Here is a 17,901-nt window from a genome sequence, read left to right as displayed (position 1 = left end):
TGTTAAAGATTGTAAGCAAAATTATCTTAAGAGATTAATTCAATGGGTTAAAAAAATATAATTATAGCAACTCTGACATGACAGCATCCTCAAAGCCACTCTAATATCATAAAATGTTCTACTTGAAGTAGGAATTAATTTTGTCATAATTTGGTAAACCTTGGGAGAAAAAGTTGGTTTTGTACCTTTTACCTAGTTTTTACTTTAGATTTTAGTCCATTTCTAACTTCATTTTGAGACACCCCCAAAATGGAGGATGACTTCTGACATGGGACAGTGAAAATCCCATATTAATTGCCTGTCATAAACTTTCAGACCAAAGCAACTTAAATGCATCTGCCAGGTGATTTGAAAGCAAAGTGACCCAGTGGTAAACTATTTGGGAATAACAACAGTGCGATCCAGTAATCCCAGCTTCTACTCAGTTAATGTGGCGGCATCTCTAGAAAATATAGCTGGCAAACTCAATCCTACATTAGATGATACATACAGTTGCCCAGATGTGAGATTTTGTTATTTTTTGATTTAATTATCATTAAACTAGTCGGAGTCTACCACAGATTATGTTTGTGGAGCTAAGTGTTTTGGGCACCAATATGGTCTCTGTATTGTGTATCCAATTTCTCTATTCTCATGTATTTTATATATATTTTTTAATTCAATGAAAGAAATATAGTAATGCCTTGGGCAATTTTATCTAACTACCAGTTCAGGATGAGTACTTTGATTTTAATCCCAGTTATTTTAGATGGTAAAATAACTTAGTTTCTTCATCTATGTGATATGTCAACTGTTTTTGATAACCTCAACTACATTGTTTGGATTCTAAGATCCTCTATTCTCATTGTATATTTTTTCCTTATTCAACTGCAAATACTCAACAAAGGGGCAATTATTATGTCACTTAAAACTTATGTCTGTTTGCTTTTCTTAGGAAATCAAGCAAGAGAGCATATGATATCTTGAGTAAAAAAGATATACATGGGAAGAAATAGACACGCAGAGGCTAAGAGAGAGGGGAGAAGAGTTGGAGAAATTATAGACAAAGTTATTCTGGGATATAACGCATTATAAAGCAATGAAGAGTTTCCCCTCAATTGGATAAAGATTCACCTAAATGGATAAAATATATGTAATATCTTATTGCACTGTACTAAAGCTAGAAGTGGTAGAGTCCATGTCTCATACCTGAGACCATAAGAAATCATGCTACTAGTACTCTCTTTTCTACCTTCCAAGATAGCATTTGAGATTTGAACTTGATTTGGAACTTCATTTAGAACAAGCAAGTGAATGAAAAGATTAATACCTTCCAGGTAGTTCTGAGGCATGGACTTGTTACAAATTGCCCTGTTGGCAAGGAGAAAGACCTGAACACAGACATTCCTCTTTCCTTAGGGAGATTTTTGTCTTAATGGCAAGGAACACATTTTCTAGGTTTCCATCTTTGCTCACCAGGAGTTTGGTGTTGTTAAGGTTTATCTTAGTTTGGAGTAGAAACTGCTTTTTTTTTTTTTTTCCTGTATTTAGACTAAAGTATTCACCAATTTTGACCCAAATGAGGTTTATTGGCAGTAAAAGACTGACTTCCATTTGAGTGGAGTTCTGGAAGTTTATAAAAAAGAAAGAATCATAAAGATATTTGTTATGCACAAACATCTCTCTATTCAATTTGACCAAAATCACAAATTATTTGGCTTTGTGTGTCTTTATGGAGTTCCTTGTTTTAACATGTTTTTAATAGAAAACAAGGCACCAAGAATCCTGGGTAAATAATACATGTTAAAAATAGCTGCTACCTAACAATGTTACTGGAACAATTAGAGTGCAGAAAATTTTCTCACATGAGAAGCCAACTAAAAACAAAGGTTGGCATGATATTGTTTCTTTGGTTCCTTTCAAATTAATACAGAATATTTGCTCCAAACTCATCTCTCCCACTTAAAACTATTTGGGTAGGTTTTGTTATTTGCTTTTCAACTCTCCCTAAAATATACAATCATGGGTCCTATTCTTCATATAATTTTACTTTTTTCTTCTTTTCATAAACAGATATACATAGTCCTAACATACTTTTTTTTTTTTTTTTTTTTTTTTTTAGTAAACTCTGTATATGCCTTGTTTTCACACTCAAGAAAGTAAGGAAATTATTTTTTAAAAAGCTTATTTCTAGGCAGATTCCATTAGGTTGTGTTGTTCAAATGCACATGATCCAAAATTCATCTCTTCACTTGGTGTCTAGTTACTAAGGAACACAGCCAAAAGGTTCATCTTTGCAAAACCATAGAAGGCCAGTAGAGATCGTGAGGATTGCCCATAGACAGGTACAGAGCGTCTGAGCAAGGGGAATTACATTTTTATATTTAAACCTGGAAGAGCATGACATTATTGAAATATAAATGTTTTTACCCCCATATGAAATGGAATTAAAAGAGTGACTTCCATTCTTCTTGCAAAAAGTCCAGGAACTTTTCTAGACTTATGACCTCTCACGTCATTCAGTACATTTTAAACAGAAGCCCTATCACGTCTGCCTTTAAATGCAAAACAGGACACCTGAAAAGCATAAAGTTTCTGAAATGTCCTGTCATGTTCACCAAAGCAAACAATTTCACTTTGTTTTTCTCAAAGGTCAGTTTCTACAGGGACATGAATCTGACAAAGCAATAAACGCCATCTGAATCATCTTTGAATGTCACCCAAGTTTACTAGATACATGTAAAAGGTGTTGTCTATTACAAAGTCCTAAAAAGTGTATAACATCATAGTCTTTCATAAAGTCCTGAAAGAGATACTTACATTTTGCTGTTACTTTGTAACCCCCTAGAGGAGGGGTGTGGCCTTCCAATGCATCAAAACCAGCAGACACTAGGACCATGTCTGGATTAAACTCTCTGGCCACAGGCTTCACAATGGTCCTGCAGAATAAAAGGGTAACCAGTCACACATGGGAATGGTGAATACCTATAAAAATTGTTCAGTGGAAAAGATTTGGCACAACCTCAAGAACTTCCCAAGAATAAAGAAAAGGGGGAGGAAGAAAACTATTTGGAGAATCAAAAACTTATCATTTCCTTAATACTCAGTCACTGGTATTTTAGCATCTCAATTCAAACTTTTTTTCTTTCATATTTTTTTCTACAAATTGAAAAAAAAAAAGCTTTGCAGGTACATTCTAAGGCCCATGATATTACACACACACATCTGTGGCTATTTTATCCCATTGCCTATTAAAAAAAAAAGAAAGAAAAAGAAAAAAGACTGCTTCTTCCAAGGGAGTGACTAATGTTTTACAGAGGAAAGTCGAAGCTTTAGTGAAAACCTGGCTTGCTCCAGTTAGTGAGAACTTGGTGTAAATTTGAACTATAAATTTCTTTTGGGAAAAAGTTTACTTTCTCAACCTAAAAAAAAAAATTAAATATTTGTCGTGGTAGGGGGTGACTCTTGCAAAGGAGAAACACGAAATTCCTTTAATAGAATCCAGACTATAATGTTAAGTGAGTCCAAAGTCAGACACACCAGGAATGTGGGCGCCTCCCCCATGACAGCAACCCCTGCTGGCCCCACTTAGACATTTCAACACGTGTTTTACCTCTTCAGCCTTCCCGGCTCCCTCGCCCCTTTCTCACCAGTGCTGGTTTTGAAAGAGAATGACTAATGCAACTGAGCTTTATAAAATCAAAACTTTTTTTAACTGACATAGGCTTCAAGAACAGTATGCCATCATAAAAATTCAAATTTCAAAGACTACTGAAATTTGGAAACTGCAAACTATAGTGAATTTAAAAGCAGGAAGGCCTCTATTATGTATTTGTGAGAAAAAACCAAAATAAATATTAAAATAGCAATCCTTGAATAGTGACATAATTAATTCTTATAACTTTTTTATGTTTGTACATTTTCCAGATTTTCTACAATAATTACATATTAATTCTATATTTTAAAAATTTAATTGCACATCAGAAAAAAGTATCGAAGTTGTGAAATAAAAGTATTTAATTAATACTTAGCTAGACAGAGATATAAATGAATGAAACTTTTTTCAATAACTCTACTACTGTCATAAAAATTTCATCCTTCAAACTTATAAATATGCATGTAAGTGACTTCCATAGTAGTTCTTCCAACAGTTGGAAAACCACATAAATCTGAATTGGTCCATTGGTGAAACTAAGTGACAACCTAATTTTATTTACTATGTATAATTTTATTATGTCTTTCTTCAATAAAATTAAGAATTTCCAATACAGCTACATTATCAAGAGAGATATATTAGATTGTCTTCCAAATAATATCTGTTACATTGTAGTTTACATTAAAAGTGTCACATATAATCAATTCACTATTTTTTTTGGGAGGGTAATACTTGTCTTTATATGATTATTGCACAGTCATTACAAATTTGACATAGGTTTGTCATTTGGGGCAACACAGTATAGAAGTTGTGAGGCTTTGGTATCAGTCCGAACAAGGTGAGGATCAGTGGTCCAGCAAGCAGTGTGAGCTGACTCAAGCTACTTGTTCTCTCTAAGCCCCAGTCTCTATTTCTAAAATGGGGGAATTATTAACAGCTGCTGAGTGGGGTGGCTAAGCAGTAGATGAATGAATTCAAAGAGTGCTTGGCCAAGTTAACCCATGGATATTCTGCTGTCATTATCATCATCCTAGTTCTCGAGAAGGTCCTGAAGCTTTTTCCTGTGGTGCGGACATGTGGAGTATCCACAATTGTCCTTTTGCTCTGCCTTACCTTAGAGTAGAATTCACTAAATAATATAAAATAGCCATGTGCTGTACATTGGCATATTAGATATCACAGGAATAAGTTTTCTCAAAGAATCAAAAGTATTTTATCAAGATACTATTCAGTTTTATAAATCCTATGTGCCCCCAAATCAATAGGTAGATGATTGAACAAGGTTGCTTATGCCATCATATACATCATGGTAATCAGTCTCCTTTCTCCTTTTCCTCTGTCAAAAGGTCATCCATTCCCCTTCTTTTTTCCCTAATGAATCTATACCTGCCTAATTTTTACACATCCTTCAAATGGTAGCTCACTTACTATCTTCTCCAAAAGACTTTTCTCAACACATGGACTTTGAATGTATATGTATTTATTTTTGATGGACAAAGAAACCAGGCAGGTGACAAGTATGGCCAACATAATTTGAGAACATGGAAAAGAGATTGTTTACAGAGTGTAAGTGCATGCAGACAAGCTACAAAATGCAAGGTGGTTTTTCACTCTCTTCTTGGAAAAACTAACTGATGAAAGAAAAGATACCCAAGATACCGAAAGAGCCTAGCAGTTGTGTGCCATCCAGATCAATGATCAGTTTGTTTTCCAACCTTCTTATAGTGAATCTTATAGCAAATCATCAGTCAAAAAGCCCCAGAAAGCCATTCATGTTTTCAGAGCCCCTTTCTCAAATATGATGGACTGCCCCATTTGTTTAAAGAAAGTTTTTAGAATGAAAGGCAACAAAACTATCTTGCAAACCAATACTATACGAGAGGGACCCAAAAAACCCTGAATTTATTTTTTTAAAAAGTAAATTTATATTCTTACATGTTTAACCTTCAGTCACCTTCCAAGTACTCTTTGTTTGATGCAGTACACCTATTGAGACACTTTTTCCACTACTCGACACAGTTTCTGAACTCATCAATTTTGATGCCTTTTAGTACTTCTGCTGTTTTAGTTTCACCTCTGCCACATGGGCAAAACGTTTCCCTTTGAGGACTTTTTTCTTTTTAATTCAGGAAACAAACAAAAAAAAATTCACTGGGATGAGATCAGGTGAATGGAGTGGGGGGGAGCATAGGAGTTATGCCGTTTTGGGTTAAAAACTGCTGAACACTGCACAGCGTAGGCAGGTTGTTCATGTAAATCACCCACCATGAAATGGGTCAAAGCATTGAAAGACTCTCCTTCCAAATATTCACTGAAGCCCACACAGCCTTTCACAATAATGCTAGCTATTGTGAGGGTTCCTAGAGCACTTACCTAGTGGGGGAAGTCTGTAGTACAAGGGGTCTGCCCTCCAAAAAATAATTCTGGGTTGTTTTTTGTTTGTTTGTTGCTCCTCTTCATATTATAAGAAAGTAAACTCAGAAAACCAGAGAAAATGCAGGGAAGAGATTATAATTTCAAATATTAGGATTATCCTTAAAGACATAAGGTAGTGCATCTATAAAATGAGAAGAGGGAGCTACTTAAAAAAGAAACCGCAAACATAAAATATACACTAGGCTACTCAAAAGATAAAGTTGACAAATTATCTCAGAAAGTACAACAAAATCAAGGACCTAGAAAATTGGCAACAATAGATCAGAAACCTAGAGAAGGACCAACGTTGGAGGGCGTCTAAGGGGACTTTTTAAAATTCAGAATTCCATATTCATTCAAACTGGTAATCAAAATTTAAAATAGAATAGTAGAGTTTCAGACTTTCAAAATTTTAAAAAATAAATCTCCCACAAATATTTTAACAGAAAGATATTAGATGATACACTCTACCAAAGTGAAGGCATAAATTAAGAATGATAAAGAGATACAACCCATTCCCACATCAAAACATTTGTATACATTTTCATTTTTTCCAAAATTAAAAAGAAAACCTAACTTTTAAAAAAAGTAACAGAAATGTGCTCTGTCATTGGAAATTTGTCATGGAATGAAGCAGGTTTTCATTCCAAAGTGATTATTTTGTTAATAAAGACATCTTACTCACTTACAGGAAAATAGATCTCTCCACACCACTTATCTCTAAAAATATAGGGTCAACTGGTTTCTATCTGAAGCAAATAGCACATATGTTATGTAGGTCATTCCTGAATTCACAAACAGATGGGTTTTACAATTTTATGCAGGTTTTCAAAATGTCCCATCTTGCAGAACTAATCCTATATATTTGAATTCACTCTAAATATGAGAAAAAGATGGAATTTTTAAAAAATGATACATCACCTGATAGACTCCTTCCACTTAAAAATATCCACGTTTAGTATTAAGTCTGAGTGGTAGCTGTTTGTTGAATGAATTAGTGATGCATGATGAGAAGCTAGAGTTATGTGATACCCTGTAATATATGCTGCGTGTTTTCCATTAAATTGAACTATATGGCAACAGATGCTTATGCATGGTGATATTGGTAAAGTTCACTCATTCATTTCAACAAGTATATATTGCTGATAGGTCTACTATGCTGCGAACACAGTTTTAGCCTAAACATGTGCTCAATTTTGAAATGAATCTTATTTATTTTCCTACTGTTGACATTAACTTATTTCTTGCTCTCCCCTCTGATAAACTGGTGAAACTAAGACTCCACAGATCTTTTTATTTTGGCAATTATTTTAGAAATATCCATAGAAGTGTTTGCACTGTTCTATTTATGCTACTCTGGATTGATTTGTATACAAAAGGTATATGATTTCTGAAAAACAGAAAAATGTATTTAGGGATACTAAAGAGGAAAAGCAATGAATGTAATTTTTCTAAAACAGAACAAATCGTCCAAGGCATTCATTTCAGATTGCATGTAAAAACTGGGTTTTCTGTTCACAGAAAGCAAAGAATGTATATGTGTTTACGTCGCATCTTTCCCAGTATCCCACTGAAAGGAAAGCATAAGAATATACATATGAACTCATGTTTATTCTGCCTAAAGCAAATAGTAATATTATATCAGATAAATAGATACAGAAATAAAATTAGATGGGTGTGTATCTATGGGTTAATATCTAGTTTCAAAAACAATGACACCTTAGTAACAAGGAGCACAGTAGGTATCCAATTTCTGCTTTCAAATATCAATCTCCACTAAAATGCCTCAGGGATCCTTTTAGAAAAGGATCCTTGGAGAAATGTTTGATTCCAAGACTGCATCAGGGAAAACACCAGGTGACTCTGGAACACCTTGTGGTGAGAGAAAGCCTCAGAAAACTCAAAAAAGGACATGTTGATAGGGAAAATGAACCAATGTAAGAGAGCTCCCGATGGCTAAAGCTGAAACAATTTAATGAACAAAATAAATTATGATAGTATTAGATTATAATCCATACAATAAAATTTTGAGTTCTTAATGAGGTAAATAACTGAATAAGAAGGAAAGAAAATAGTTCTTTCTTACCAAAAAAATCAACTAATAAATGTAGAAGAATTCAGGAAAATATAAACTCACCGTTTGATGAAACAGAAATAATTGATGCAGGCAAGATCCATGAATGGAAACTAAAATTAGTGAACAAAAGTTTGAGGGGAAACGTATTTACATAATCTTTAAGTCTCTTCCCCAAAGTATTACAAAGGAAAAATAAAAAGAAACATTCCAATAAAGAAAACTGTAGACATCACCTTAATGAAATAATCAAAGTTAACATCTCCTCTGATATGACATATCAGCATTAATACATGAAGATAGGATGCATTAAAAGCAGAGAAGCCCTATGGCATTGTTGTTAAAAATATATAACTTCAAACCAAATGATGAGAAAACATGAGACAAATCTAAATTGAGGAACAGTTGACAAAATAACTGACCAGTATTCTTCAAAAGTCATGGATGTATTCTTCAAAAGACAGGGAAAATTAAGAAACTGGACAGATTGGAAGAGATCAAGGAGGCATGACATCTAAGTGCAGGGTTCTGGACTGGATTCCGGGACACAAAAAGAATATTAGTGGAAAAACTGCAGTCTTATATTAAATTTGTACATTAGCTAGCAGTATGTACAAGTATTAATTTCTCAATTTTGATCACTGTGTTATAGTTATGTAAGTCTTTAACATTAGGGGATACTGGATGTCAGTCCTTTTTCGACAACTTTTCTGTATTCCTAATATTATGTCAAAAAAAGTTAACAAGTATCAGAACACAAAAAAATAAGTTTTTAGCAACAAAGAAGATTGAGAAAGTTGTCAATAAAAGTATTTTAAACAAATGTTTGTTTGGAAGAGGAAAATAGACTGGGAACATACAAAAAAAAAGGAAACCAAAAAATAAAATTACTGCCCTGAACATGCTCTCATGGGATGATAGAAGGAGTGGGAGACACTCAAACCAATGGAACCCCACTGAGGAAATCAGTATAGTGAAAGAAGAGAGAGGCAGGACTTAAAACACAAAATCAAAGACATATCAGTTGATTAAGAATACCAGACTACATCCCAGGCCCTTAATTCCATTTTCTCTATGCCAGCCACCATGCAAAACAGTCAGATCGCCTCATTCTTAAAGAAAATGATGGTGTAGACATAGCTAAGTCTTCTAATGTGGACATTTGTGTCCCAATATTCAGCCCTCCTTATTTTTTTTTATTGAAGGGAATACAGAGACCATGTGCCATCTTCTAGGATGCTAACACTAAAATGGGGTTGGGCGGGCCACATACTCAATACCACACCAGCAAACATAGAGCTCTCAACTGACCCATTTACACAATCACAGAGAAAACTGATACTTGCTACTGCATGGAAAAGCAGGGACTGCCTGGCATGTGAGATAGTTCAGGCAACAGAAATAATCCCAAAGAAATGCAAGAACATATTTTAGACTTAAAACAAAGACATACTGTTATAAAAAAGGACTATCGACCAGGTGTGGTGGCCCATGCCTATAATCCCAGCACTTTGGGAGGCCGAGGTAAGAGGATTGCCTGAGCCCATGGGTTTGGGACCTAGCCTGGGCAACTTGGCGAGATCTCATCTCTACAATAAATCAAAAAATTAGCCAGCCATGGTGGCGCATGCCTGTAGTTCCAGCTACTTGGAAGGCTGAGGTGGAAGGATTGCCTGAGTCCAGCAGGTCGAGGCTGCGGTGGCTGCGAGCATGCCACTGCACTCCAGCCTGGGTGACGGAGAGAGACTCCACTCAAAAACCAAAAATAGCGATCAAAGAACAAGGCAAATACTTAATGATGCAAACTAAAATTGCATAACTTAAAAAGTTAATAGAACATCTGAAAAAGTAAAATCAAAGCAATCCCTCAGAAGAAGCAGATAGGTAAAATACAAAATAAGTGGGAAAATAGGAGACACTAAGGATCACTGCAGAGGCCCTATATCTGAATAATAAGAGTCTCTGAGAGAGCCAAAAAAAGAGGAAAGAGGAAATTATCAGCTAACAATGGTAGATACTGTATAGGAACTGAAAAAATGTCAAGTCTACGAATTTGATAAGTTCAACCAGTATGAAGCTCTATGTATAAAAACAGCACACATTCTTCAGACCCTCAGTGGTCCCTAAAAAAGAAAAGAAATATTTCCTCAAATAGACTGAAAAGGATGTTGACAGCAAAGTCCTAATTAATAACACTGAATGTCCTTATATTCTGAAGAAAAATAATTTTTTATCTTTAATTCTGCATACCTTCCAGTCATTATATACCAGTATTCAAGTATGTGACTTAAGTAAAACATACTTTAAGACATGTAAGAACTCAGAAATTTATTTCCAATGCATCCTTTCTGAAAAATTTACCCGAGGATGTATTTCTGCAAAGGAAAGAAGTATATCAAAGAAATTGTAAGTCATAAGGTCAAAGCAGTTGATATACTGTAGGAAATTGAAGAGAGTCCGTCCCTGGTGATTTACACTATTTTTTTTTTTTGCATATACTTTTCTGTCCTCACCTAACTAGGGTGATTCTGGCATTCTCTTGAAGAGCAACCCTCTTCCCCTTTCCCACTTCCCTGTGTGTCTTCACCCCAGGTGAGACACATGCTAGCAAAAATACATTGACTATAAAAAATAAAGGGACACAGAAAGAATACTACTACTAGTAAAAAGAGACAAAGATCATGTGACTAGATACTAAACACAGTAAGGAAAAAAGAATCTCATCCTAGATTTTTTCCCATGAAATTTGGAACAACAGAACTATTTCATCTCTCGTCAATGACCAAACAAATCAGTTGCCCTGACATTCCTGACATTGAGTCAAGTGCTGTCCTTAAGTTGAACCAACCACACTAGTAATTTCCCATGACTCACTTCATCATGTGCTGAGTGAACAGTATAAGACTCTACCCACTCATTTGACATGCTCAGTTGCAAAAACGGAGCTCCCCTAGGAGTATAACTCTGGATTTAAGGAAGACAAAAGACTTGGTTCCACAGCTTGCAAACCAAATTATAAAGCAAGTTTCAAAGCATCTTAACCTATAGAGTTACTCAATATTATTTTTATATTCATTTAGCGGTTATTTTTTGAGTCTATGCTATGTAGAATGCATTGGGATTCAAAGATACACATATGTTGTTGCTCCACCCTCAAGGAGGTCATCGATTATAAGCAAAGGCCGGTGGAAAACATGTCTTTGTAGAATGGTATAGTACAAACTCAGGCACACACACTGCACTAAGAGAGTGGAAAACCAATAGCTAAAAAACAATGTGAAGAAAGTCCACCAAAGGAGACTTGGTGGAGACGTGAAAAATGAGTTTGGGCATTTGTTGCAGGCCACAGTTAATAACAAAGTCCCTAATCTCTTATCTTCATGGAGTTCACATTCTAACAGGGTAGAAGATCATGTGTAAATAAACAAGGAAGCATGTAGGAAGGACTAAGGTGAAAAGTAAATTATAGAGAAAGTCAAGGGGGAGGTGCAAGTTTAGATATGGGTACACAGAGGAGGGTGCTCTGAGGTGGTGACAATGGAACAGAGAATTGTACAATATGAAGTGAGGAGGTAAGGTGAGTGGAATCATGGGAGAAGAGCAATGACCTGAAGGTATAACAAGTACATAGTCCCTGAAGTGGAAGGATCTGTGGCATCATAAGGGCACTGCAAGAATGTCATTGCAGCCAACACAAAGTGAATGAGAGGAAAGATGGTTGGAAACGGGATGAGAAAGGTGGTATAAAGCCAGTTCATGTAGGGCCTTGTAGGCCATCATAAGGACTTTGGGTTTCCTTCTGAACAGGAGGGAAAATCAAAAGTTTTGAGTAGACAGTTGCACGATCTGATTCATGTCACCTCTGAGACAGCAGATTCTTATTCCCTGTGTAATCTATAAAGGCATGTCATAATCATGCAAATGCAAATTGCAGGTGAAAATCCAAGCCTACATTCCTCTTTATAGTCTAATTGTAGCACATTGCTTAAAAGCATTAGATGATAAGATTATACACTTCCAAATGGTACAAGGACTTTTGTTCTTTTTAGATTTTTCATACAAAAACAAAAATGCACATTACAGCAAGCACATTTTTCTATCCACTTGCATACGTTTGTACATGAAGTACAAGGGAAGGCTTTTCTTGCTCCCAAGGAAAACTCTACATGACAGTTCATGCCTTGACAAGTGGTGAAGGTAGCACACAGATAATAGCTTCTACACCAAGCCCAGGCAGCTATTGTGGCTGTTGGTCCTTCAGGACAGCCTCAGCTTCTCCCTCGCCACAGGCCTACTAGTAGCCTTGTGGGGAAACACCAGATGAAGAGCTTTCAGGAACATCTGTGGAAGAGTGTCAGTGCCAGGAATTCTGAGCACACCAGATATGATTGGTATACTCCCCCAGCTCCAAAAGCCCTGACCTGAGTAAGTCCTGCTCTTCTTCCTCAACCTTCACCTTCCAGCTACACACACAGGCACATACACACACACACACACACACACACACACACACACACACACACACTGTCCCTTTCTCTCTTTTACTATGCTCCTTTTTCTTTATTGCCTCCATTTTCCATCTATGACAGCTCTTTTTCTCACATACATCTATAGTCAGTCTACCAAGAAATCCTTTTGTCCACACTTTCAAAATATATTCAGCAGTTTATCACATCCCAGCACATCCACTGGTATCACGTGGCCCTGTGCCAACGTTACCTCTCACCTGGATTACAGCCTTGGCCTCTTAAGAGATGCCCATCCTACCTCTTTACCTCTCCCGCCGCCCATATGCTATTCTCAACATGGCGGCACACTAGGATGATATGTTTAATTGGATCTGCATCCTTCCTCTCAGGGTAAAAGCCAAGGTTTTTTTTTTTTTTAAATGGTCATGAGTCTCTGGACAGTGAGGCTGCCCCGCACATCTGACCTCAGCTCTTAACACGCTCAACCAGGATGCTATTCACAGACATGACTGCCACACTCTGGACAAAGAGAGTGTTTTAAGAATTAAAACTTTTTACTGTGATTAAAATGTACATAAATGCACCATTGTAACCATTTTAACACATAACACACATTCTCATTGTTGTGTAACTACCACCACCATCCATCTCCAGAAATTTATCATTTTTCCAAACTGAAAAAATCTGTACCAGCAAACAGTGACTCCACACCTCCTTGTGTGCCCTCCCCCCAAACACTTGGCAACCACAATTCCAATTGTCTTCTCTATGAATAGAATATTATTTTTGGAGTAAGGATGGTAAATTATTGCTTTATTCATAATCATCTTAATTTTTTTCCTTGTTTAAAAATATTGTACTAAGAAGACAACTTAAGTGCTACCCTCTTAGCCAAATTTTAAGAGTGTAATACAGCATTATCTATAGACACAATGTCAAACAAACAGATCTCTAGAACATAACCATCTAACTGAAACTCCTTAATTCCTCCTCCTCTCAGCTCCTAGCCGCCACCATTCTACTCTCTGTTTCCTTGAGTTTGACTATTTTGGATACTTCATTCAAATGGAATCATGCAGTATTTATCCTGTGACTGCCTTGTTTCACTTAGCATAATGTCTTCCAGGTTCATCCAGTTGCATATGGCAGAATTTCCTTCTTTTTTTGAGACTAAATAATATTCCACTGTATATATATACCACACCACATTTTCTTAACCTATTCATTCATTGATAGACACTTGGTGGGTTAATATGGAGAAATTGGAACTCTTGTGTAATGTTGGTGGGAATATAAAATAGGGTAGCCACGATGTAAAACAGTGTGAATGTTCCTCAAAGAATCATAAAAACTATCTGATCCAGCAATCCCACTTCTGGGTATTTATTCAAAAAAACTGAAATCGGGATCTCAAACAAGTATTTGCACTCCCATGTATATTGCAGCATTATTCACAGTGGCCATAGAGATTTTGCACTGGCTATTCTTTGAATGCTCCTCCCTATATGACCAACTCCTTCATCTCACTCAAACCTTTATTCAACCATTAACTTCTCTTCTCAGACCTTCCTCTGCTGTTCTTTCCCACACTTACCCTACCTTAATAGCACCTAACTCTTTTTTCTGATTTTTCCCACAAAACACTTATTATCTTCCAAAGTTATACATCATTTACTTATCTATGATATTCACTATTTATTTTGGTTCTTCCCACTAGATGCAAGCTCTCCAAGGGAAGAAATTGTTTGCCTCTGTTTCAGATATATCGTTGCACATGGTGGACATGCATTAAATACTTGTTGAATGAGATATCCAATGAAGCCCTCTCTGGTTTCTAATGTCTTCAGCTCAGGTTTTCTTGGCCTCTCACAAGTATATCTGTAATGCCTTTTTTAGGCATCTTAGTAAAAGGCTCTTCACATTTCTATTGCTCCTTCATTGCCTATGAGTTGGTGCTTTGAGAATCATACTTTACTCTCCTATCCAGCTGTTTACAAAACTCTCCAGGAACAAAATCAAAATAGGGATAATAGTTATAAGAATATGCAAATTTAATCCATTTTAAATCATGTTACTGTAATGAGAGGAAAAAAGAATAAAAGTAGTAAAAAACTTGATGCCTGCAGAAAATGTGACATATATACATATATATGATGTGACTCATATTTCCTTATGTAATGTTTTCTTTATTTTGTTCTCCTGAGTCTACATAGGTTTTCTCTTTCTGTCTCCATAATTCTACTCAAAATGAATTTCTTCTTATCTTTCTTTATTTTTCTTCGTTGATTTAGATACATGTCTACGTGTCTAATTTTCTTGTATCTGTACAATTTAATCATTGAAATGTAAACTCTGCCAGTTATAGAGAACACTATCCTCTAATGATCTAGCTTTGATGAGCACTGGAACCTTGCATGAATGAGAGGGAGAGGAGGGACATTTGAGGTTTCTCCAAAAGTCTTCAAAAATAGGGTCAAATTCTACCTTGTTTTTCACTGAGTGCCATCTCAAAATGGAATCCTCTGGCTTCAGAGTACAAATGTAGGGGGTTAGGATGATCACTTGATCCATTCACATTTGATTTCTGTTCTTGGCTTTGCCTCTACTTATGTAACCTTAGTAAATTGTCTTAGTTTCCTTAAGGATTACACGGGAAAGTGGGGGGATTCATTGAGACAACCTCTAAAGTCATATGCAGCTCTCACATTCTATGGTATTTTTTTAAAAGTTCCAGATCTACTACATCAAAAACACACATTTCCCCCCTTATTATTGTCTTTTTTCTTACATTTGATAAGAAAAGTCATTTCCTGAAGCTCAACATCTTGCTGATCAAAATCATTATTACATACCCACTGATTTGCCCTTATCCTTTCAGATCAATCCTAAAATGTGTCTTTACTTTGATGACTCTAAACTCTAGAGTGGACAGCAAACCACTTCACCCCAAGAACAGTTTATATGAGCTATATTCTAGAGCAGAATTACTACTTCTAAAGAAACTGGAGTTCTAAATATGACATTGTGCATTTATATTATTTTACTATGTTAAAATACCATTGCTAATTACAGTACTCTGGGTTTTTTAATGAATACTTTATAAGAATAAAGAATCTACATACAAATAGCACTTATAATATAGCACAATATATTATAACTAGGAATATATGTGTGTATTCATATATATCTCTAGTCCAGAAAGTTTATTATTTTAATAATAGTTTTAAGCATGACATTTAGTGAGTTTATATTGCTTTAGTGCACAAAATGCCAATACTAATTTTAGAACTCTTTTTTCTTTTTAGAGAATTAATATTTGAAAGGAGAGAGGGACTTTCCTTGCTTAAGATGTGTCATGTAGCCAGTAATATTTCTGACTAACTCAGAGATATTGCCCAATGTATCTCTGAGTTAAGAGTTGGGAGACAAATCTTTCTCAACAGTGTCTCTTCTTGACTTTGGAACTTGTGAGTTAAGTATTGTTCTATTTATATGATTATATTTGATATTCCTCTGACCGTAGAATGATGCTGCCTCACTAGACAAAACCCTACACCCAAGTATAGGAATAGGGCAAAACTATAAGATTGCTATTCTATCAAAACAGATAATGTAATTCTTACCTAATTACCATATATGAATACAATGATAATAGAATTGACAGATTTTGCTTTCGTTAAACTCTGTACTAAAATCCCATCTAGAATTAGAAAATTTTGAAACATTTGATTTGGAGTTGCTAGAATTATTAAGGAGTTAATATTTTATTGAAATGCACATTTGTTGCTGAGAAATGTAGAATCTAATGTATATATGTTTAGTTTTTCGGTTCTTAGTCATTATTGTATGAAAGTATCTAAATACCATGTACTTTAATATGCCAAAAATGTGGCAATATCTTTGCAACAGTGGTTCTCAAGAAATATTTTATTATGATTCCAAATGTGAATCCAGTCATGTACAGAAGTTCTTATATCTTTAATTTCATAAAAATTGCTAAATCAGTTCTTCCAAATTTGTAAAGACTAGAACTGGAAAGGTACAATGGTTCATGCCTTGCTCTGCTACTCTCCAATTAACAAAACACTGAGTCCTAAGTAACCAATGCAGAGCTCCTGGGTGAGGTAAGGAGGAAGGGACTTCTCTAGCATAATGCGTAATGTACTGAAACTAATTCTTTCTGAACTCTTTCAAAATTGCCCATGACTGCCTGAGTAAACACATTTTTTCCTATGATTTCAGTGGCTACCTACAGAGGTGTTAACTCTACAACATATCTTCTTTCTTTGCTTCCTTCTCACCTTCTTTTCTTTCTTTCTAACTGTAAATTTTTAAAATCCAATTCATTCTTAAAGGACACGAAAAAAATTTAAGAAGACGATAGGAAAAAAATTTACACAAATCAGAACAAAATCTTCAACTTTGTTTCCTTAAGTGAAGACCAACTGGGTAACCAAGGAAGAAAGTATGTTCAAAGAACATAATCCTCATGATTCAGGCAAGAGAGACAGAACACGCCTCTGCAGCATGTATCTTTCTAAGTCTTTGTTTATTTTCATTTCTATAGCAACGTGGTTGTAAAACATTTCCATAATGAGTAGAAAATAGAACACAAATGATGGTAAAATGTTCTTATAACTCAAATAGCAGAGAATTGTTTAGAGAATTTGGAAAGGTTAACTTTTTTTTTTCATGGGCTCATAGCAGGCAAAACGTCTACCTGAGTCATTAGTACACTTTCCCTCCAGAGGGACAATAAGATGCTGGTGACACACACACTTTGGAAACTTAATTATGTGCCCATTTCTTGTTATTACTTTCTTTATCCAAAAAAATCCCTAAAGAGATTTTACTACTACCAAGTCAGTCAAAGGGATTTCTCTGCTTTCAGTGGGTTGTAGTGTGGGGATTAGTATATATATTGCATTTCCCATCACCTTATGAGCAGCACAGAATATTCTTTTTGTGAAGTTTCAAATGAGCCTCTCTTTGGTCTTTGTTCAAGTGATTGCATTCCATAAAATATTATTTCATAAAGCCCAAGGACCCTGGCTAAAAACTAAACTCAGTACTCCAATGAAATCATGTATATATATTTATCTCTCCTAATGTGCATATATACTATATGGGGTGCCAAAAATGTGTGCACATTATAAGAGATGTTATCTATGTATTACTTTTTCAAGTTGAATTGAGTTACAGTAGAAATGTGTAGTATGACATTCATTCTAAAGATGGCATTAGCCAGATGTGGTGATGCCTGCCTGTAGTTCCAGCTACTCGAGAGGCTGAGGTGGAGGATTGCCTGA

General features: G+C 35.5%; 1 protein-coding gene across 2 annotated transcripts in view; it reads right to left on the bottom strand.

Moving 5' to 3' along the window:
• The window catches only part of HDAC9 (histone deacetylase 9), a 512,743-nt gene that overhangs the window by 113,618 nt on the left and 381,224 nt on the right, over positions 1 to 17,901 (bottom strand). For both annotated transcript variants that reach the window (XM_008054886.2, XM_008054887.1), the window contains exon 22: positions 2,800 to 2,918. In XM_008054886.2, coding sequence (XP_008053077.1) covers positions 2,800 to 2,918 — 119 coding nt within the window. The remainder of the gene's footprint in view (positions 1 to 2,799; positions 2,919 to 17,901) is intronic.

This window comes from Carlito syrichta, unplaced genomic scaffold, assembly GCF_000164805.1.
Source record: "Carlito syrichta isolate Samal-C Ts95f unplaced genomic scaffold, Tarsius_syrichta-2.0.1 Scaffold301572, whole genome shotgun sequence".
Taxonomy (NCBI): Eukaryota; Metazoa; Chordata; class Mammalia; order Primates; family Tarsiidae; genus Carlito; species Carlito syrichta.
The sequence above is the reverse complement of the archived record's forward strand: the minus strand, read 5'-3'. Positions and strand labels throughout refer to the sequence as shown.